This window comes from Myotis daubentonii, chromosome 3 (assembly GCF_963259705.1).
Source record: "Myotis daubentonii chromosome 3, mMyoDau2.1, whole genome shotgun sequence".
Taxonomy (NCBI): Eukaryota; Metazoa; Chordata; class Mammalia; order Chiroptera; family Vespertilionidae; genus Myotis; species Myotis daubentonii.
The window spans coordinates 171,865,567-171,885,787 of record NC_081842.1 but is presented as its reverse complement, the minus strand read 5'-3'; the positions used below and the strand labels follow the sequence as shown (position 1 = coordinate 171,885,787).

The window sequence follows — 20,221 nt, the reverse complement described above, 5'->3', positions numbered from 1 at the left end:
AGGAATACAAGAAATTTGTTCAGAAAAATAAATAGGCCAATTGCAAAGTCCCTGTTTGAGTAATCAGGTGAAATAATAAAAACAGCAGATGAAATTTACTGAGAGCTTGTTTTCTGTGATACAAATGCATACAATCAGAGACAATTGGCCACCTGCAGCTTCTGAGCACTGGATAAGTGTTCTGTTATATAGTGCAGTTAAAAACAATTTTAGTCTGCATTTAAAAATTAGAACATTTGAATTTTTAAAAATAATTTAGATTGTGCATTTTCATTCAACAACTCTGAGGATCTGGCAGTACTAGGCCCACATTCGGGAACAGCAGTCACGAGTGTACCTGAGTAGTGGGCATTTAATCAAAACTTTGTGTAACATACATGCCCTTACACACAATACCCCAGCTCTTTGCCCTGTACACATTTGAGTTTTCAACACTATACTTAGAGTGTTCAGCTCATCTATAATAATAAAGGTGTACTTGCTATTTAGACCAGACAGCAGAACGACCTTTCGGACGTCCTTCCGAACGAAGCCACGGCTGCGGGGTTCAGGCAGTTAGGGGTGATTAGGCAGGCAGGCGAGTGGTTAGGGGCGATCAGGCAGGCAGGCAGAGGTGGTTAGGGGCGATCAGGCAGGCAGACGAATGGTTAGAAGTGATTAGTTAAGCAAGCAGAGGTGGTTAGGGGCAATCAGGCAGGCAGGCAAGCAGTTAGGGGTGATCAGCCAAGCAGGAAGAGGGTTTAGGGGCGATCAGGCAGGCAGGCAGGCCAGCAGTTAGGAGCCAGCAGTCCCAGATTGCAAGAGGGATGTCTGACTGCCTCTTAGGATATCCCCCGAGGGGTCCCGGATTGCGGAGGGTGCAGGCCAGGTTGAGGGACCCCCTCCCATTCACAAATTTTGTGTACTGGGCCTCTAGTAGAACATAAGCCCAGATACTGAATGATTTTCCTTCCACCCTTGAAGCAAATTTATTGGTAGAACAAAGAATACTAAAGGCTTAAAGGCCATGGGAAATGACAGAAGAAACAGTAAAATAAAACTTTTAATAGGCAAAGACCCTCCCCTCTTGGCTGATAATGATTTGACTGTCCATGTCCTTCAGCAGTGTCTACAGTTCCTTAATGATGATAATCCTATATAATAAAAGGGTAATATGCAAATTGAACCTAACAGCGGAACAACCAGTCACTATGATGCGCACTGACCACCAGGGGGCAGAGGCTCAATGCAGGAGCTGCCCCCTGGTGGTCAGTGCACTCCCACAGGGGGAGCTCCACTCAGCTACAAGCCAGGCTGATGGCTGTGAATGCAGCAGAGGTGGGGGGTGCCTCTCCTACCTCCTTGGCAGCACTAAGGATGTCAGACTGTGGCTTAGGCCCGCTTCCTCTGGGGAGCGGGCCTAAGCCATCAGTCAGACATCCCCCAAGGGCTCCCAGGCTGCCAGAGGAATATCTGACTGCCAGCTTAGGCCCAATCCCCTGGGAAGCAGGCCTAAACTGGCAGGCAGACATCCCCCGAGGGCTCCCGGGCTGCCAGAGGAATATCTGACTGCCAGCTTAGGCCCAATCCCCTGGGAAGCAGGCCTAAACTGGCAGGCAGACATCCCCCGAGGGCTCCCGGGCTGCCAGAGGGATGTCTGACTGTCAGCTTAGGCCCAATCCCCCAGGGAGTGGGCCTAAGCCAGCAGATGGACATCCCCTGAGGAGTCCCAGACTGCAAGAGGATGCAGGCTGGACTGAGGGACCCCCCCCCCCCCGAAGTGCACGAATTTTTTTGTGCACTGGGCCTCTAGTTAACATATATAAAGCCCTTCAATTTGACTTCTGGCATGTGTTTTTTTTCCTTTGAAGGTTTCAGATAGCTCTTAATTATGAACCTGAGGCTTTCTGAGTCTGACCTTTCCACAGCTTCTACAGGGTCTTCTGGATTCTGGTTAATGAACTAGTGACTATATGAATTTGAACAGCTGTTCCTTGATGAAGGCATTTTGCAAATAGTTTCCAAAATGCAGTCTTATGAGGTGTCTTTTACTAGAAAAAAAATACAGGAACAATTGATTAAAAGGTTTTTAACTCACTGGAAATTAAAATATGGTTTACTTTGGGTGGATTAACATGCTGAAATTATTTAGAAAAGTATTGTTCTCTATAATTTTATATCACTTAAAATTTCTTGAATTTAAGTTTTTGCTTCTGGATGTTTAAAATCTGCATTTTATTTTGCATTATTTCTCATTATTTTATCTTGGGGGAACGTGTGTCATTTTTAATTCCCCCTTTGCTGTATTTTATATTACTTTTAAGAATGAATCGTTGCCCTGGCTGGTGTGACTAAGTGGTTAGAGAGTCAGCCTATGCACTGAAGGGTCTTGGGTTCAATTCCCAGTCAAGAGCATGTACCTGGGCTGCAGGTTTGATCCCTGTCCTGGTAGAGTACCTGTGAGAGGCAACCAATTAATGTGTCTCTCTCACATCAATCTCTCTCTCTCTCTCTCCATCTCTCTCTCCCACTCCCTCCCTTCCACTCTCTCTAAAAGTCAATGGAAAAATAATATCCTTGGATGAATATTAGCAAAACAAAAGAATGAGTTTTTTGCCATGAAATTGAAGCTGAAATCATAAATTCCCACGTCTTTCTTTCGAGAAGATTGTTAATCTGGTCGTTAAATAATTATAAAGCATGCCCTAGGCCAGTGATGGCGAACATTTTGAGCTCGGCATGTCAGCATTTTGAAAAACCCTAACTTAACTCTGATGCCGTGTCACATATAGAAATTTTTTGATATTTGCAACCATAGTAAAACAAAGACTTATATTTTTGATATTTATTTCATATATTCAAATGCCATTTAACAAAGAAAAATCAACCAAAAAAATGAGTTTGTGTGTCACCTCTGACATGCGTGTCATAGGTTCGCCATCACTGCCCTAGGCCCATGGTCGGCAAACCACGGCTCGCAAGCCACATGCAGCTCTTTGGCCCCTGGAGTGTGGCTCTTCCACAAAATAAAACATGCGGGCGAGCATATACAGTGCGATTGAAACTTCGTGGCCCATGCGCAGAACTCAGTATTTCGTTGAAGAGCCGGTATTTTGTGGAAGAGCCACACTCAGGGGGCCAAAGAGCCGAATGTGGCTCGCGAGCCGCGGTTTGCCGACCACTGCTAGGCGGTTTGGCTCAATGGATAGAGTGTCAGCCTGCGGACTGACGAGTTGCGGTCAAGGGCACGTGCCTGGGTTGTGGGCTCAATCCCCTGAGGGGGGTGTGCAGGAGGCACCTGATCAATGATTCTCTCTCATCATAGATGATTCTATCTCTCTCCCTCTTCCTTCCTCTCTGAAATCAATAAAAAGTATATTTTTTAAAAAAAGAATTATAAAGCCTAAATCTTTATATAAAATAGTATTTGAACTTCTCTCAAAACATAGTATGAAATAGTAAAAGAATTTAAGCCCAGAAATGCTTATTCATAAGTGTCCTTTTTTCTAATTTCATTTAAATTTCATCCGTGCCCTTAGATAGATTTAAAAGAGAGATGGAATCAACATGGAGCAGTACCTGGAAAGTAAGGCAAAAAATAAAGTCTAAACTCTTACAAGTGAAATTGTCTAGAGTAAATATATATCATAAAGGCAGCTGGACTAGATAGCCAGGGAGGCCTCCCACATTTAAAAGATTATAGGTTTTTATTTTCTGTATGTGTTCTGGAGATTAGAACCATCCTATTCATTTGAACAACCTTCTTAGTTACTTTTATATTTGTGCTCCTGGCCCACATTTGGAGATTTGGCCACTATGGGGCCCCAGGTGGCCTCTGGTAAATTCATGGGTTAACCCATATCCTGAAAGTGAAACTCTGAGCATCATCTCTTTCCTCACTCACCTCAGAGTCATCTTTGTTACTACAGAAAAATTTAAAGAGGGGGCACTATCAAAGATTGTTGAGGTAGATTGACAGCAATAGTCAAAGTTTGAGGAATGAAAGAGAGAAATAGTATGTCTGCTTGTTGTGTTTTCTGGACATCAACTGGTCTACCAGTGTTTTATTGGTGCTGAACAATTTCATTTTCCCATCTGTGCTTGGCAGGGGTGCCTCATCTTTTCCATCACATTCCTACTCACTAGTAGAGGCTGCCCAAACCACTAGGCCAAGAATGGCTACTTGCAAAATAAGGTCCTCATTGGCATACATTCCACAGAACACTAAGAAAAGAACCAGGCTAAGAAGAGATGTCTCTAATCCCGGTCTCTGATTTTTGGAGTCTCCAATTCATGCCCTAATTATGTGGGAAATGCATTGCCTATAATGCTTGTTAACACCCTGTTGTGTGGGGAATCAGCTTTCCCTGTACTACCTATTCTCTAAAACACCTCTCCCCAAATAATCTGGAGAAAAACTTCCCGTGCCAACTTAACAAAATGTCTTATATGTTCCGCCTTGTTCTTGTGTACCTGTAACTTGAAAGTAGTACATCCCCATGAGCAAAGCTATATTATACAATGGACAGATTCTCTTTAGAGTTCTCCTAAACTTTCTTATGTTTTAAATGAGCCACAAACACCATGACTGCCTGTCTTCCTTTGGCCTGATTACTTGGAGTGCATGTTTCGTTAGCTATTTATGAAGCCTTCTATTACCCAAGCCTGTTGACTGATCCATCATTCTCTGACTAGGTGTCTGTTCTCTCTTCCTTTTTGCTGATCACAGAGGCGCAGCCCGGTAAGAACTTTCAACATTTTTATCTTAAACATGTATAAAGAAAATTGCTGCCAAGGCCAGATGGCCAAGTTGACTTCTCATCAAATTTATGACAGCCCAGTATGAATGAGGCAGATGAATTCAGTTTACTGGTTGGAAGTGTCTGGTCCTGAAAGTGTCAATAACATATTTTAGGATTATAAGAGCACTTCTCCATTAATACATTAAACTAAATTAATACATAGGTATTCCAACTCCTAATGTGGTGTGTGTGTGTGTGTGTGTGTGTGTGTGTGTGTGAGTGTGTGTGTGTGTGTGCGCACGCGCGCGTGTCCACATGCATTCGCACACGAGCAAGACCTGGAGATTGGCCAGAAAGCATCATAGAAGTTTATAAGAAGTGTATAAGTTTGAAGAATAAGAAAACTATAAGGAAAGTAAGGAAACCATTTTTAAGCCACGTGGTTTTTAAGACTGAATTTATAATAAGTTGCATTGGCCAGTGTACACTGATACATAGTAATGCATAATCACAGTTTCCATCTTAGAGGAGGAGGCATGCTTTCAAGTCGATATGTCTAGGCTGTCACATAATTCTATATGCCATCACTGAAGACAAAAATCAGTTTAGTTTACATTGTTCAAAGTAAAATCTCAGTCATTTTCCTCAGGTTGAAGAGTGATGTATTCAAAGCAACAAAAAAAGGGTCTTTGCTATGTTTGTAATACCTGCTTCTATCTGGCCAGTCCCTTGAGAGGGGAAATGGAATTGAAAACAGTGCCATCTAAAATATCCCTAGGTCTGTGCCAATTCAATTAATCAGTTATTATTTAAGGCAAATACTGTGCCCCAGTTGAGAAACTGGTGGTTGGTTGGTTAAGCCACTTGGCTGAGTATCAAAGAAAGCAACACCTGCGAGTATGGATGATCTCAGGTAACATCTCAGATTGTGACAAGTTACTCTTTTGCTTTAAAGAAAAAAAGTGAACTAATTCAAAATGAAGGAAATTCATTCACAGTCTACATATAAGGGCAGTCATTGAAAATGTGGTCATTTGGTGAGGTTTTTTAATTCAATGAGCTTTCTTCCTGAATGTGGTTTGTGTGGTCAACGTCACTGTAACCCAGCTTTGGATTTATCATGCTGCAACATCAAGGCCATCAAAATCTGTATGCCACATCCAGCTGACAATGGGACTTTCTTTTCTGTTGCTGTTCACTTGCTGTTCAAATATCTGTTCCTTTCTAAATTGATCTTATTTTTTATCTTTCCAAATTTCTAAACAAGCGTTTTCTTGCATATTTCTACCATGTCTTGCCTGCATTTAATGGGCAATTGTTTATTCATGTGGAATTTTTAATAAAAATGTTACAGGGACTTCTTGTTCAGGGTCTCCCAACAGTAAATATCTGTTGAATGATTTGATACACCAGGAATCAGTGAATACAAAACAGGCGTTGAACCTTTCTTGTTTTCATAAGTATTACATTTTTTATTAAAAGGGTAAAGTGGACTGAAAGGTCTTCAGTACAGCCTTAGGGCCCCCCAATTCCTGGATTTCAGGTCTCATAATACTAGAGGGGAACCATTCCCTAGAACTTAGAGTCTCTAGAACTTAGAGCCTGTGGGTCTCTTCCTTCAGACCTTATTAATAAAAATAGGACCATCTGAGGCTTCATAACCTAGGAAAACATTTTAATTTAAACAATTTGTTCTCTTGTTATTTTTGTCTGTACAGTCTTATTTTCCAAAAGCCAATCGGTATCCAAACTCCCATAATGACTATAGCTGGTTTAAATATCCACATGTATTTAAATATTTATTTATAAATTTAAATGGATATATTAATTTAATAAAATATATTCATTTATTAAAATAAATAATTGTATTTAATTAGATTTATTTAAACAAATTAATATTTTTAAACATAAAATATTTATTTTTAAAGTTATTACTGCCGAAACTGGTTTGGCTCAGTGGATAGAGCATTGGCCTGCGGACTGAAAGGTCCTGGGTTCGATTCCGGTCAAGGGCATGTACCCAGTAGGACATGTGCAGGAGGCAGCTAATCGATGTTTCTCTCTCATTGATATTTCTAACTATCTCTCTCCCTTCCTCTCTGTAAAAAAATCAATAAAATATATATTTAAAAAAATAAAGTTATTATTAACAAAATAATAATTCTCTATATGACACACACACAGATTGTGTTATTAGTCAGGACAAGACAGAAACTAGTTTGAGAGATTGGGCCACCCACAACAAAACATTTAGTGGATCCTGTTCAGATGGAGACTGGTCTTCTATCATAAATGAGTTGAAAATAAGACAAACCCCAATTCTGAAAAATCTTTACAAAATAGGGGAAGAAGCTTCATATAGTGCTATGTCTTATCCTGAGTTATTGATGTTATCATGTGAGACAAGAAAATATATATTACCACTAGGTTGAGAGTTCACCAATGTAGGGAAGTAGAAAAACTCTTTGTTGACCACCCCCCAAATTAATGGTCATACCCTTTGAAATACTTTCCTATACTTTCACTTTTCTTATGCAGCTCTGTCTGCCCCATCATTCTCCTCAAGCAGCCCTGCCAAGCCGCGCCCCACCCACAGTGCCTCCCTTTCAGTGGTCTGTTTTTCTGGAAGCACCTCATGCTAAGAACCTTTCATAGTGGTTTTGAATCAAACCTTTGTATCTAATCAATCCTTCTGTTATCAAAATAAGTTTCTGCTAGGTCCTATTACTAGTATTCCTGTCAGGCCTGTTTGTATTCCAGTAGTATCACATGCCTTGAACTAAAGGAATGACCCCCAATGGTAGATTGGTGGGCCAGGTAGCAGGCAAGTGGAAGAAATTGGGGTGGGGCAACCTAGTGGGGAGGATGGAATTCCCTGGCTCTCTGCATAGAACAGCCCATTCAGTGGCAATGCTTTGAATGTTTCCTTCTCTATAACATTTGCCACTTACATCCATTAAAAACTGCATTAGTAAACTAATGACTGTTTCAACTAGTTTATGGCCCCCATGTGATAAGAGCTGACAGTACTCCTAAAATAGTCTATGATTTTCAAACATTAAATGTAACTTAAACTTGGACTTACTTTCTTGTCTACTAGACTTCAGGGTTGTTTTTTAATAGACTATTTAATATTTACTTTAATTTTTACTTTATATTTACTTTAATATTTACCAGATCTACCCAGGTAAGGGATTTTTCTGGTTTGGGAGACTTATAATTTACCCTTCCTTTCTCTCTATAATCCTAAGTAAAATGAAAACTGATTTATATGAATGTGTCTACAATTTCCAACTTGAATGTGATTCTGAGAAAATTTTCATTTTTCCCCATCGATTTCTTTGAGTTCAGATTAATTGCAATAACAGAAATATACATATTGTACATAGCATATATGTGGTCTTAAACCTTATAGTGTCTATTTCTAATTCTAGGGTGCAATTAAAAGGAACTTATCCAGTAAGTATATCTTAGCTACCAAAAATAGAGTACAATTTAAAAGAAGGAATAAGTTCCTTGGATCTTGAAGCATATATACATTTGACATATACTTTTGGGCTTGATTTTTAAGACTTACAAATACCTTTTACAGCAAAGAAATACAATGATAAAGGGGCTTAGTGGGTTCTGAATGATTAATGTTTAAATTCTGAAAATGAATATGTTTTGGGGAAAACATTTGCTTATTTTCTTCCTGTATTTTTCAAATCTTGTATCATTTGAATTTAGAAATGAAGTTCATCAAGTGTATGCTTGGTGATGAGGGTGTGGAGAGGGGGCAAAAGGAACTGAAGATAAATAGGACTTACCCATTCTTGTGTTATTTGGTATAAAAATTTTAGTCAGCCAAGGTGACATGAAATAGGTTGTAATATACATAGGGCATGCTCTTCCTTTGCTGCATACAACACATTCTAAGGAATTCTAAATTCATGGTTCCTGGTTAAAGGTATAACATTTTCTTGGCATTTCAAGAAAAGAACAGGCAGAGAATGCTGGATTCATGTCCTATGTACATACGGCCTGGCTTAATGTTCTCTTATGATAATTGGGAAGCAGACCTGATCAAGCCATCAGACATTCAGAGAATGTTATGCTACTCCACTAGCTCTGCAGTATACAAACCTTCTATTTGATGGCTTAGTGTGGTAATTCCTTGGTCAATTAGGTTTTTACAAATGCCAGAGAAAATGCTACTACATATGCCTAATATAAGACTGTTGCATTGCCGGGGAGAAGGTTTGTTTTGTGGGTTTGTTTTTCAAAGCTTTCATGTTGAGTTGCTTATTGAAGAGACTTAACTCTTTAAGTGTTTCCAAACATAGCACATAAGACAGATAAGTAAGGAATGGCAAGAAAAATATGCCTAAAAATTCCTTTGTCCTGTGTATCAGGTGAAGAAGTGGCCAGACCCAGGCGTTCCACACCGACACCAGAACTCATGAGGTAAGTGTGAAAGACACTGGTTGTGTTTCATGCAAGGCATCACCACTGTTAACAATGTAGCCTATCTCATTTGGACTAAACTCAGCTCCTTTTACAAAAGGACCTGCCCATGTGTGTAAGTTCATAGTGTGATTCATATATGTTATCATTTCTCATAAGTGCAGCCTGAGGGACACCTTTAGGAAAGTACTCTGTAGTCACCTACAGCAACTATCTATCAGAATGTGCAGTCCCCTCACTAATAGCAAGGTTGAAAATTTGTATGAAGAGGTCCTTTGGGGTCTGTATACCAAGCTGAAATCGTATATAATAAAAGGCTAATATGCAAATTAACTGAATGTTGGAATGACTGGTCAATGTGCACTGACCACCAGGGAGCAGATACTCAATACAGGAGCAGCCCCCTGGTGGTCAGTGCACTCCCACAGGGAGGGCGCCGCTCAGCCAGTAGGGAGCGGGCCTAAGCCATCAGTCAGCCATCCCCTGAGGGCTCCCAGACTGCTAGAAGGCGTAGGCCAGGCTGAGGGACACCCCCCCCCCAAGTGTATGAATTTCGTGCACCAGGCCTCTAGTATGTTTATATTTTTCTACGAAGAATAGCCTGTTTAGTCAGATACAATTTCATGATACATTTTACCTGCCACACACCAAAGGAATCTTCTGTTTTGTTTAGGGCAAAACATTGTGTTTTATACTGTGTATTTATTGGATTGAGCAAGTATTATACAAATGGACATTGTTTTCCAAAAAGACTCCTATTTAAAAGATGAATCTTTTTATTTTCCCTCCTTCTCCAACCCCTCCCTTCTCCCCTTCACCTCTTACCTCCCACCACCCACACAAAGAATTCATTAGGATTAATCTAGGGAAGAAATGGAGAAGATTATGCAACCTTTCGTTAATAATGAGTTTAAGTAATCATTGGGAAAAAGGATGAGAGTTTAACTTATTACTCTCTTTTCCTCCCTGATTTCTCAGTACTCTTTTTCTCTTTCTGAGATGTGCTAAATTAATGTATTAAGAGGTTGTAACTAGTGTATTGGGTAGGAGGCGGGGATGGATGCAATTAGAAGCTGGTAGGCCCAGTTTCTTTCTTAAACACAAACTTCCTGGGTGGCTTATCACTTAGCCCCCTGGCCTGACTTTCACTAATTATAAACTGCATTAACTATAACATAGAGATGTGGCGAAGACAAATATCAATGGGTGGAGATTTTTTTTTCTTTTTCAAATTAGAAGAATCCTATATTCTACATTTAGAGCTGTGTGCTTTGGGAACATTTTATTTTATTGTTTTTTTAATATATTTTTATTGATTTCAGAGAGGAAAGGAGAGGGAGAGAGAGAGATAGAAACATCAATGATGAGAAAGAATTGATTGGCTGCCTCCTGCACGCCCCATACTGGGGATCAAGCCTGTGACCCGGGCATGTGCCATTGACGGGAATCGAATCCTGGACCCTTCAGTCCGCAGGCCAAGGCTCTATCCACTGAGCCAAACCAGCTGGGGTGGTTTGGGGATCTTAAAAGAGTAAGGTACTTTACAATAAACTTATCTATTCTAGGTAGAGGTTCTCTCCTTCAAATTATTTGAAAGGGCACTTTGGTCCCCCATTGAGGGATCTTATCTCCTACCAACTCCCTTGTCCATAATACATTTGACATCCTTACATACACTTTCTAGACATATGGGAACTTACACACATGCATACATACAGACACAAGTGCACACGTACATCTGCCTTACTGTAAAAAATATGTGAAAATGTATATGTGTTTTTCAGCATTAATATCCCCTTTATGTTTTGCTTTAATGTGTGTGATTTAGCAAAAAACCTCCAGATGACACTATGGCCTTAGCTCCCCTCTTTGGCCCACCATTAGAATCAGCTTTTGATGAACAGAAGACAGAAGGTAGGAAAAATGTATATATCTGTAGTTGTTTTTTTTAACTTACTTAAAGTAAATATATGTGTTTTGAAGCATATTCTTAATGTATCATCAGATCTCCAGTAGCTGTGTTTGGTAATATAAAAGGCTCTTATAAAAAATCATTTAAGAACACCATCCCACATATATTAAAAAATATTTTTCTAGGATCCATTAGTGAGGGAAATTATATTTAAAGGTTAAGGACAAGACTTAAAACCATAATAGGTAGGCTAAGCTACTGTAACAAAGAGGCGCCAAAATATCGTGACTTCAACAAGATAGAATTTTATTTCCCTTTCACGTTAACAGTCTCAAACAACATAGGACTGTAGGTTGGCTCTGCTGTTCATCTCTGGGTCTGAGAGGCCTGCTTCAGCTCCCGTCATCTCCCAGCCAGAAGAAGGGGAGTAAGGTCGGGAAGGGCCAAAGGACCTCACTGCCAATTCTTGTAAGAGCAAAATCTGGAAGAGACATACATCACTTCTAGCCAGAGCCCATGATAGATCATTTAGTGCCACAGGACCAGCTAAAACTCTTTCACTATGCAGAAATGGAGAGAATGCTGGAAGGCAGCTAGCAGTCAGCCACATCTGAACATTTTTCAGGGATTTGGTTAGGAAAATGTATAAGAAGCATCCCTAAATACTCTTTCAGTGATTTGTCTACAACTTAGGTCTCTTATTAACTTATCTGTGATCATCTGTTCTTAAGGACATAATTACGTAGTGACTGAAGGTGGGATTGGATTTGTGTCATTTAAATCTACCTATTAAAAGAATTTCGTTAACTATATCAAAACCTAATACACAAAATAGAAAACAGTTCTTAAAATTCAAGGTGGTATTCAACATTGAATCCATACAAAGAAAATACTACTTTACATCCTTAAAGAATGTTTACTTTTATGCTGAGACCATGTATGAGGTTTATGATGGAGAGGAGATTCACGCCTGGACTTGTCAGTGAGCCTGGCTTGATTGCTCTTTAGGTTCTTTTGGCCCCAGAAATTCCGTGAAGTTCCAACATTTGTACCAAGCACATTTGCTTTTCTAATACCCACACTTACCTGTCATATATACACACTCTCACTTTTTTTTTGATTGATTTTTCTATCACTAGTTTTAAAAGCCTGGGAAAGTATATGTATTTTGGAGTCAGGCATGCATATATGCCTGGGATCAGATTTTAGCTCCTCTGTGTTCACCATGTATGCTCTTGGGCAAGTTATGTAATCACTCTAATTTTTGGTTTCCTCTACTGAAAATGGTACTAATACCAACCACATGGTGGTATTTTTTTTCACATGGCGGTATTTTGAGGATTAAATATATATAGTAATAGCTATGGGCCTTGTGGTAAGTGATCTATATACATCTTGTGTACATTATATTTATAGTCTCCTTCGATCCTTTAAATAAATCTCTGAAATTGCTTTTATGTCTACACTAAAGGAAGGGAAGCTCAGAGTTTAAATGACTTGCCCAAGGTCTACAATAAGTATGGAGGCTGCATTCAAATTCATATTCAACTAACTTTCCAGCTTGTGTTTCATAACATAATGAATTACAATCAGTACTTATATTGCCCCTGGTACATGATAGGTGCTGGAAAGAGCTGGTTATTTACATTGTTACCATAGCAATAAAAAAATCAAAAGGAGAAGACAAAACAAGTAGAAGAAATCTTAGGTTCAGTGTCCTTAGATTCAATACCTAATTGCTCCGATTTATTTTAGATGTCTAAGCACTTGTTTATTTTTCTTGTTCTCTTAAGTGTTTACCATTTTTTGATCATTTAATTTCTTTCTATGATGCTGTGAAAGGTTTATTTAAAGACCCTATAAGATCCTTTAAAGATACAAACCACTGTATAGAACCCAGGCATTTTAGTTTTTGAAACATACTCGTATTTCTAGCAAACTTTAAATAAACCAACTTAAAGCAACTTTCCATGGGATTAATGGCTGGATTTTCAAATGGGTACCAGAAACTGAGCCAGTGTATTCAGAATGTCCTCGAGTGATCAACCAGAAAGAAAATGCAGTTTTTACTTAGCTGTATATAAACACACAGACACTCTCCTGTACACATACAAAAACACCCCCCCCACTCCTGTTTCCATTTTCTGCTTGAAAAGAACAAGGAGCAGCATGTTCCTAGATTAATTTGCTAATTCTGAGGCAGGAGGGAAGTAATTTTGTGAAGCTCAACTTTAAATTGAAATGTTAAATTCTAAAATATAGAGGCATTTCTTTTGTAAACTCACCCTGGAAAATTTTTTTTATGTTTCCAGTTCCTTTAGATCAGCCTGAGATATGGGGTTCAGGCCAACCAGTTAATCCAAGCATGGAGTCGCCAAAGTTAACAAGGCCTTTTCCCACTGGAAGTAAGTTATATGCCTGCTCTGTCTGGAAAAATAAGTGACTCATTTTACTGTCTGTCTGCATAGTGAAATTGGGCAACTTTTAGAAAGTCTACGTAAGCAACATTTGGACTGTATAATATTCAGAAGAGATGTTATACCAACAGGCTTTAGAGTTAAAGGGGCCAAGGCAGGTTGTCAAGTCAGGAATAACATAAATAAAGTAAAATCAGTAACTTTGGATCATAGTCTCTTCTGATATTCCACAGACTCACTTATTCATTCATTCATTCATGTATTCCGTGTGCATATGTAAGAGTGAAAAGCAAGTGAGCCAAGAACCTACCATGCTCCAGGCCTGGGCTATCACACAACGCAGAGGTATCATACAGCACCAAGTCAGGCGTGGTTTCTGATAGTCCTACAGAACTGAGGCTGCATAGGATAGAAAGGCCACATTGAGAGGAGAGAATGACAATTGGAGAGCAAGGGAAATAATGCTATATGGTAGAGAGAAGCCGAGTCAGGGGATCTGGGCAAATTTATCTCAAAGCAGGGCCATCAGCCCATCTTATTCCGGCATGCCCCTCCCCCACTCCAGGTCCTGAAGATCTTTAGAGCCCTTTGCCTGCAATGGGTTGGGCTTTTGGGGCTGAATGGATTGCTCATTAGGTCAAGCCACCTGTCAGACGGATTTATGGAGTTCTCATTTCAGTGGACTTATCTTAGCAGATGTGCATGGGGAAAGCACGCCTTAAAAATCCTATGGGAGAAAGATTGGATCTTAGAGAAAGGTGTTTGGGGATGGTGGGAGGATGCAGAGGGTATTTTTACGCTGTGAGGTTCGCATAGAGACCAATCAATACTTTTTCCAGTTCAGCATCCCCAGGGCTCTGCTTTTTGATGCCTAAAAATAATCGTAGGAATTAACCAAGGGATTCCTAATCAACGGCCCAAGAGGCTTTTTGTTGGAAATGTTGTTATAAAGCCATGTGATCCAATCTTTCCGAGAATATCCTATCTAATAAAAGAGAAACATGGTAATTAGCATACGACCGCTACCCTTCCCATTGGCTAATCAGGGCAATATGCAAATTAACTGCCAGCCAAGATGGCGGTGGCTGCCAGGCAGCTTGAAACTAACATGAGGCTTGCTTGCTTCAGTGACGGAGGAAACCAACGTTCCCCGCCTGCCTTGCCGGCCTCTGAGCCTGCAGTTTGAAACATTGTAACAAATATAGAAGCTAAACAAAACCCCAGAAACCTGCTTTCAGCAAGCCGGGATCTCAGAGCCGGAGTTATACATTGTTTCAATTATAGAATCCAAACAAACCAGATACCTGCTTTCAGCAGCAGAGGCCTCAGAGCTGGAGCCAGAGCTAAAGCTGGCCCAGAATAAAAAGAAAAAGAAAAAAAGGAGCATTTGGGAGCTTCAGCCCTCAGCCCCTCACCCAGACTGGCCAGGCACCCCAGTGGGGACCCTCACCCATGCTGGCCAGGCACCCCAGTGGGGACCCCCACCCTGATCCAGGACACCCTTCAGGGCAAACCAGCCAGCCCCACCCATGCACCAGGCCTCTATCCTATATAGTAAAAGGGTAATATGCCTCCCAGCACCGGGATCAGCGGAGCTGAGAGGCCTCCCGGCACCGGGATCAGCATGACAGGGGGCAGCGCCCAAACCCCCTGATCAGCCCTGCTCTGTGCCTGATACGGGGGAGCTCCCCAACCCCCTGATCGCCCTGCGGCTCTGTGTGTGACAGATGCGGCGCCCCAACCCCCCCCTCCCCCCACGGGCTCTGCTCTGTGTGTGACAGGGTAGAGCCATAACCTCCCCATCGGCCCTGCCCTGAGTGTGACAGTGGCGGTGCCCCAACCCCCTTATCAGCCCTGCTCTGTGGGTGAGAGAGGGTGGCGCCCCAACCCCCTGATCTGCCCTGCTCTGTGCGTGACAGGGTACGGAGCCCCAACTCCCCTATCTGCCCTACTCTGTGAGTGACAGGGGGGAGCTCCCCAACCCTCTGATGGGCCCTGCTCTTTGCATGACAGGGGGGAGCTCCCCAACCCCCTGATCGACCCTGCTTTGTGCGTGAAAGGATAAGGGGCCCCAGCCCCCCTGATGGGCCCTGCTCTGTGCGTGACAGGTGGTGGCACCGCAACCTCCCCATCAACCCTGCCTTGAGTGTGACAGGGGGCGGTGCCCCAACCCCCCATCGGCCCTACCCTGAACGTGACTGAGGGTGGCATCGCAACCTCCCAATCCACCCTGCTCTGTGCATGACAGGGGGCGGCGCCCCAACTCCCCAATCGGCCCTGTCCTGAGCCCGACCAGGGGCTGCACCTAGGGATTGGGCCTGCCCTCTGCCACCCAGGAGCAGGCCTAAGCCAGCAAGGCGTTATCTCCCGAGGGGTCCCAGACTGCGAGAGGGCACAGGCCAGGCTGAGGGACCCCCCCGCTTCTCCCCGAGTGCACAAATTTTTGTGCACTGGGCCTCTAGTCTATATATATAAAAGCCTAAGCAACTGAACAACCAAACGACCGTTTGACTGGTAGCTATGATGCTCACTGACCACCAGGGGGCAGACGCTCAATGCAGGAACTGCCCCCCAGTGGTCAGTATGCTCCCATAGTGGGAACACTGCTCAGCTGATCCATAGGTGCCAGAAGCCAGGCTCACAGCTGGCAAGAGCAGCTACAGCAACATGAGCCTTTCCAGCCTCAGTGGCAGTGCTACCAAGCAGCAGCAGTGGCAGGCATAGCAGGGGCCAGTATGTGTGGGAGTGACCTGGTGCCTGGCCCAGACTTGGGCTCCTCCCAGGCCACCTGCTCTTTCGCACACTACTATATCCCTCGGGGGATGTTGGGCCAAAACTGGCAGTCCAACATCCCCTGAGGGGTCCCAGATTGTGAGAGGGCACAGGCCAGGCTGAGGGACCCCACTGGTGCACGAATCGGTGCACTGAGCCTCTAGTTTCCTTTATGAAACAGAAAAAAAAATCAACAACACTTTTTATTCTTTCAAAGATGTATTTTCAAAGGATTAGAACCCCAGTGGAATGAACTCTTTGGATATAACAAATATGGCCAATGACAAGAAAACATTCATTTAAAAGGATAAAAACAAAAGTACTGTTGAAGTAGTAATTCCTAATTTTGCCTACAAAATGACAAGTCTAGTTCAGAAGGATTGGGGCCATAACACAACACCTTTTCTATCTTCAGGGTATTTTTTTCTGTAAGTTTTACCAAGGTAAAATGTTCATTCTTCTTTGATTCAAATCATTTTGCTTCAAACTTTCAAAAATATACTAAAATTTATGACATGTAACTTAGAAAAATTTTCCAGACTTAATCCATATAAAGCCACATGATCCAGTATTTCCAAAGACTGGATATAATATCCTGACTATGTTAAGAACTTCTCACCTGAGTCCCCACCAAGCTGTTCTCATTTCCTTGGTCACGTCCTGGATTGTAACTGTGTTAACATGATGCCTAATGATTAAGTCAGAAATTCCTTGAGGGCAGAGGCTCCTTTTATTCAACCCTATGTACCTAGTTCCTGGTACAGATATAGGTTTGTCATAAAGTAATGAATTATTAAAATGATAATATTATCATGGTTATTATCTGACATTCTTTTGGCAAATTTTTATTATCATAAAGTGGAAGAATCTGAATGGGTCCTGCATCATCCCTTAGCTTTGAATTTTTAAAAATATATTTAGACCATTAATGGCTATCCCATTTCTGAGAGCAAGAATATGAATGAAAGCTTAAAGCCTGCTTCACTACAGAATATTGTATAACTCAGGGAAAAAGTAACCAATAATGCTTGGCTTCTCATCTCTTGGCAGCACCTCCTCCACTGCCTCCAAAAAATGTACCAGCCACCCCAGCCCGCACAGGCTCCCCCCTCACAGTTGGACCAGGTAAGCTTTAGTCTTTCTGTTCCAGGAAGATGTGGCAATCAGAGCAGTATCCCCGGGCCTCGATGTACCCATCATGTGTTGCAAGCTGTAGACTAGACTAACCGTGAAAATGTTTGCGTTTAGTTTTACTTCTGTTACAATCTATCATGAATCGGGCTTATTTTAAAGAATCACTCTCAAGTTTCACAAAAAGATTCACTTTCTCAACTAGTTTTTCCTCTGTATATTATTGCTGAGTGAGGGTCGCATTTACTTGTAAAATGAAAGAAAAAAAATCTCAATGTCGAAAGTCATTGTTTAATTGACATGTCACTTCATTGGATCTCATTTTCATGATATGCACATTAATAGTCTCAAGACACAACTGTTAATTTTCCAAGAACGGACAACATTTTTGCCAGAATTAAAACTGTTTAGCCTATAAAGACATGAAATGGTTCCCAGGATGTGCAGCATACTGGTAAGCGCGGGCGGTGGGGAATTTTTTTCTTAGTAATCATAAAAGTACCTAACTTCCCATCGCAAAAAGATGTGCAAAGATGATGAAATAGAATAAGCAAGTGCTGCATGCCTTTAGACAGATCATTTCTAAGGCACCCTTGTTCTTCTATTAAAATCAATGCTATATGTTCAATTTATAATCTACCTAGTCTTATTGGGCTAGCAAGACAAAAGCAGTAATAGTTATTTTATGTGTCTGGGCCTTTAGAATGTGTTCTTTATCATCTTGGGAATGCTATTGCAGCTTCATGGATCATCCTTTGCTATTTATGCAGCCTGGTGGGTTTGATAGCTACAGAGTTGGGTATTTATCAACAAGAACAAATGCAAAACATAGTCATTTATGAAATTTATATTGACTCAAACCCAACAGGAAGTCATCCAGAGTATCATCAGGAAAGGCGTTTGCAAGTGCAAAGCATTTTGGCCCCTTGTATCTCCATAAATATGTTACATATAAATAAATTTACCTGAAATTATAAATATTGTGGGCTATGCAAACTGCTGCCTCATTTATCTGTAGCCTTGGAACCTTGAATGTGAACTCCTTTCAAATGTGAAATATGGAAGCACTAAGCTGGTTGCTTCTGCTCGTGCCTTGCAATTATTTAGGTAACAATTTTTAATTTGAATAGCCTCAGTTTTTAAAAAAGTATACTTCCTCACACTAAAATTGTTATCAAATCTTTCCTGCCAAGATCTAGGAGGTAGTTTTGAACTTTTTTCTCATATGACTGATAAGAATGAAAAAGAATAGCTGATATTAATATTTATCAAAACATAATTTTCTGTCTTGGGACTTCAGATAGATAGATAGATAGATAGATAGATAGATAGATAGATAGATAGATAGATAGATATCACAGTCATGCCTTTGACGTTAACCAATTAGATTTGATGAAAAAAGGAATTATACAGATGTTTTCATAATTTTCTTCCCTGTGAAATAGGTATATATGTATGTAACAATTCTAATAAGCAGTGACTGTCTTCTCAATAACCTATGTGTGTGTTGTGTGTGGGATGTATATGTGTATAATATACATGTGGAGATAGCCCTTTAAATAATCTTTGTACTGTGTTTCTGGTATATTTAAGGTGGAAGATATACAGCTAATTATGTGCTTTTTTTTTAACTAACAGATATTATAATTAGTTTCACCAAACATTTTTATTCAATATGCTAGAGTAGATCATTGATTATGAGGGTGATTTTCAGCTATCTTTTTTTTTTTTACTGTATTACATGTATTTCAGTAGGCCAGATTTTCACAAGGGACCGCCCTTTTGGCATTTGTAGTCCCGAGCCCGTATTTTCTGTGACTCTAGCACTGCCTCCTCAGAATGATCACACTCTGCACTCTTGGGAGCAGCCCTTGAGAGCACAGCATTCTCAGCTCTTTCGATGATGGTAGAAGTAGCTAACGGGGGTCACCCTGCGGAAGGGTAGATAATCACAAAGAAAGATGACGTTCACATTCTGGAGGCAGGGAACTCTCCCCTCCCCTTCAGCTCAATCAAGATACTTTTACATCATGAAATATGCCCAGTGAAGCATCTAGAAAGGCAACCTACTTACCAGGCTTGGCCTCACCCCTCCCACCCCACCCTCCTGACAAATAATATTAAACTCAATTAAAATGTAAAATCAACTACTTTAACCACAGGAAATGACCAGTCAGCCACAGAGGTCAAAATTGAAAAACTACCATCAATCAATGACCTGGACAGCATTTTTGGCCCAGTGTTGTCCCCCAAGTCTGTTGCTGTTAATGCTGAAGAAAAGTGGGTCCATTTTTCTGATACGTCCCCGGAACGTGTTACTCCAGAGTTGACTCCAAGGGAAAAGGTGGTATCCCCACCAGCTGCATCAGACAACCCAGATGACTCCCCAGTTCTGGGATCCCCAAGTCCTCCAGGCCCCCCAGGCCCCCCAGGCCCTCCAGGGCCCCCTGGTCCTCCTCGAAATGTACCATCGCCGCTCAATTTAGAAGAAGTCCAGAAGAAAGTCGCTGAGCAGAGCTTCATTAAAGATGATTACTTAGAAACAATCTCATCTCCTAAAGATTTTGGGTTGGGACAGAGAGCAACTCCGCCTCCCCCACCACCACCCACCTACAGAACTGTGGTTTCGTCCCCCGGACCTGGCTCGGGCAGTGGTACAGGGACCACCAGTGGTACGTCTTACTGTTTGAGTGTGCTTCATGTGACTGGGAATGGCCATGGCTGCTGCAGACTGAGCAACACCTTCCTTCCTGGCAGTTGCCTATAGAGCTTCCGTCATCCCTCCTCTGGTTCGGGTGTCCTGTGGCCCCGTGGCATGTCCT

At 41.5% G+C, this 20,221-nt stretch overlaps 1 protein-coding gene across 1 annotated transcript in view; it reads left to right on the top strand.

The window, feature by feature from the left end:
- The window catches only part of SGIP1 (SH3GL interacting endocytic adaptor 1), a 214,341-nt gene that overhangs the window by 133,516 nt on the left and 60,604 nt on the right, over window positions 1-20,221 (top strand). The window contains exons 9-14 of the mRNA XM_059689264.1: window positions 8,156-8,180; window positions 9,116-9,167; window positions 10,996-11,081; window positions 13,392-13,484; window positions 17,319-17,393; window positions 19,562-20,071. Coding sequence (XP_059545247.1) covers window positions 8,156-8,180; window positions 9,116-9,167; window positions 10,996-11,081; window positions 13,392-13,484; window positions 17,319-17,393; window positions 19,562-20,071 — 841 coding nt within the window. The remainder of the gene's footprint in view (window positions 1-8,155; window positions 8,181-9,115; window positions 9,168-10,995; window positions 11,082-13,391; window positions 13,485-17,318; window positions 17,394-19,561; window positions 20,072-20,221) is intronic.